Source organism: Corylus avellana, chromosome ca1 (genome assembly GCF_901000735.1).
Source record: "Corylus avellana chromosome ca1, CavTom2PMs-1.0".
Taxonomy (NCBI): Eukaryota; Viridiplantae; Streptophyta; class Magnoliopsida; order Fagales; family Betulaceae; genus Corylus; species Corylus avellana.
This window is the reverse complement of record NC_081541.1, coordinates 48,287,104-48,290,195: the sequence shown is the minus strand read 5'-3', so window position 1 is coordinate 48,290,195 and position 3,092 is coordinate 48,287,104. Positions and strand designations below refer to the sequence as shown.

Below are 3,092 nucleotides of genomic sequence, written 5' to 3'. Positions count from 1 at the left end.
TTTTTTTTTTTTTAGTATTTTTGTTTTTATTTTACTAAGGGTAGTTTGGTCATTAGGGAAATATTGACAATACTTTAATAGTTTGAGAGAACATTGTCACAATTAAAAATTTGAGAAGACATTATCAATTAGATGGTAGTTTGAGAAAAGTATGTAAACTTTTTCCTAAATTTAATCACCTAATTATTACTTTAACAGATAGGTCACCGGAGAACCCTACCACAACCTATGCATGCAAATGTGATTTTTTCCACTGCCACGTGGTATATCTAATGTGGACTCACTAAACAGATGTTACTGCTGATTTGACACGGTACGCTAAAAAGTCCAATGACAAATTTTACCACTATTAAAATACCAAAGACTGATTGGCTAAACATAAAATAGCATATAAACCAATTCAGAATTTAACCATATATTTTTTTTTTATCATCGTTCGCTTCACGCTTCACATGGCATTATTCTTTGAGAATTTAAATTACCGATGACGAATTGGTGGATTATATATATATATATATATATATATATATATATGTGTGTGTGTGTGTGTGTGTGACCAGGAAAGTTCTCCACATTGTGTGACGAATTGGCTTACGTAGTAAAATTCAAGAGGTGGGCATGCATGTGCAGTTTACATTGTCGGACCAATTAAAATTTTATGAATAAAAAGAAACTTTATGACTATTTGTGGATTTTTTTTTTTTTTTTTTTGGGTCAACGCATCTTAAGGTTATAAAAACAGAAAAACTTGCTAAATAAAATTAAAAAATTGTGATTTATCTGCCTATAAATACCGACAACGTTGTCCATTCACTAAAGTACCTCAATAATTAAAGACCTCTCCAAAATATTACCCATGTTCTTCTTCTATCACATACCCTTTTTTGTCCTTCTCCTTCTTCCCTTACTTTCTATTTTCTTCCTTATTAAAGCTTCAACACCTAAAAAGCAATCATCTCCGCCACCCTCCACCGCCATCAGCCTCCCAAGATCCTACCCTATAATTGGTTCATTCTTGGCCGTGGTTGCTAACCGCAAACGCCAACTCCAATGGATTTCAGACATCCTCCAAGTCTCACCCTCCGCCACCTACGTCCTCCACCACAACATCGGCACTCGACATATTTTCACCGCTAACCCCGACGTCGTCCGACACATCCTCAAGACCCACTTCCCCAACTACGGCAAGGGAGATTATTTCAACGGAACCCTTAAAGACTTCCTGGGCCATGGTATATTCAACGTGGACGGTGAATCCTGGAGGTTTCAAAGACAACTCGCCAGCCATGAGTTCAACACCAAGTCTCTGCGCAAGTTCATCGAGATCGTGGTGGACGCAGAGATCTCTGACCGCCTCATCCCTATCCTCTCCGTAGCTGCGGCAACCGGAACTGTCCTAGACTTCCAGGACATTCTTCAAAGGTTTGCCTTCGATAATATGTGCAACATAGCTTTTGGATTCGACCCTGCCTACCTGTTGCCCTCTCTTCCACAAACCAAGTTCGCTCAAGCTTTTGAAGAAAGCGTCAAGAACATCAACGACAGGTTCAATGCCGTAATCCCGACCATTTGGAAAATCAAGAAGCTGTTGAATATTGGGTCGGAGAAGCGAATGAGAATCGCAGTCTCAGTAGTTAAAGAATTCGCAGAGAACATAATAAGAAAAAAGAAGCAAGAGCTCAAAGAGAAGGCCTCTCTCGATTCCGTCGACCTATTGTCAAGATTCTTGTGCTCCGGCCACTCGGATGAAAACTTCGTGACCGACATAGTCATAAGCTTCATACTCGCTGGGCGTGAAACTACCTCCTCGGCTTTGACATGGTATCTTTGGTTACTCTCCAAGAACCCGCATGTCGAATCCGAGGTTTTGAAGGAAATCAAAGAGAAATCTGAAGCGCCTGTCTATGAAGAAGTCAAAGACATGGTTTATACTCACGCTTCTCTTTGTGAAAGCATGCGGCTGTACCCGCCTGTCTCAACGGACACGAAGGAGGCTGTGAACGATGACGTTTTGCCGGACGGGACGGTGATGAAGAAGGGGATGAGAGTGACATATGTACCATACGCGATGGGGAGATTGGAGACACTGTGGGGGTCTGACTGGGCGGAGTTCAAGCCTGAGCGGTGGCTGGAGAAGGAGGAGGAGGTAGAGAATAGGCAGTGGAGGTTCGTGGGGAGGGACGCGTACACGTACCCAGTGTTCCAGGCGGGGCCAAGGATTTGCTTGGGGAAGGAGATGGCATTCTTGCAGATGAAGAGGGTGCTTGCGGGGGTTCTCAGGCGGTTCAAGGTGGTTTCAGCGGTGGAGGAAGGCGTGGAGCCAGAGTTTGCTCCAAAAATGAAAGGTGGGTTTTTGGTGAGGATTGTAGAGAGGGATGCATGAGAATAAAAGTGTTACGTAGATATGTGATGGAGAAGGAAAAATAAATAAGTTGGTTTTAATTTTATTTGGATCTTATTAGTTAATTAGGTTATTTATATTCTGATGGGTGTTTTATCTACATTTTAAGAGTTATTGTAATGGGTTTGGCCCAAAGTTATCTAATCTAGAGTTAGTGATATTTTATAATTAGATAATGGGTTTTGTCCAAGGTCAGTCAAATTAAGGTTATGGTTTATTTTACCGTGTCTATTTAAATGCTCTCTATATTCCTATAGAGATCAAATTATGATTAATAAAAAAAAGTATTTTCGTGGAAGCATGATTGTTCTCTTTTTCTTGATGGTGAGACTCTATCAAAACTCTATTGTTAACTGATGAAACTCTGATAAACATTGTTTATCATATTTATGTTTTTTTTTTATCTATTTTTTATTGTTCTTCTTCCGTCCTATGTGAATATGACTTTTGATCAGGAGTTTTTTTTTTTTTTTTTTTTTTTTCCAGCTTTTAAACTACCAATCACTTTTACTTTACCCATTTTTCGTTAAAAAATTAAGGGAAAAAAAAAAAAAGAAAAAGTATTTCCTGAAGGAAACCCATGATCGTGATTCGTGGGTTTATGGCTATGTAAACCCACGGTGGATCTCTGACCACGGAGACCAAAGGTCAAGTCATGGGTTTCTTTCGACATAGACTCACAAGTAGGTTA

The 3,092-nt window shown here is 39.7% G+C and overlaps 1 protein-coding gene across 1 annotated transcript; it reads left to right on the top strand.

The window, feature by feature from the left end:
- Positions 1 to 856: 856 nt before the first annotated feature.
- LOC132173984 (cytochrome P450 94A1-like) lies at positions 857 to 2,383 on the top strand. The gene has a single exon (XM_059585703.1). It carries the CDS (start codon positions 857 to 859, stop codon positions 2,381 to 2,383), a length of 1,527 nt encoding a protein of 508 aa, XP_059441686.1.
- Positions 2,384 to 3,092: the final 709 nt, after the last annotated feature.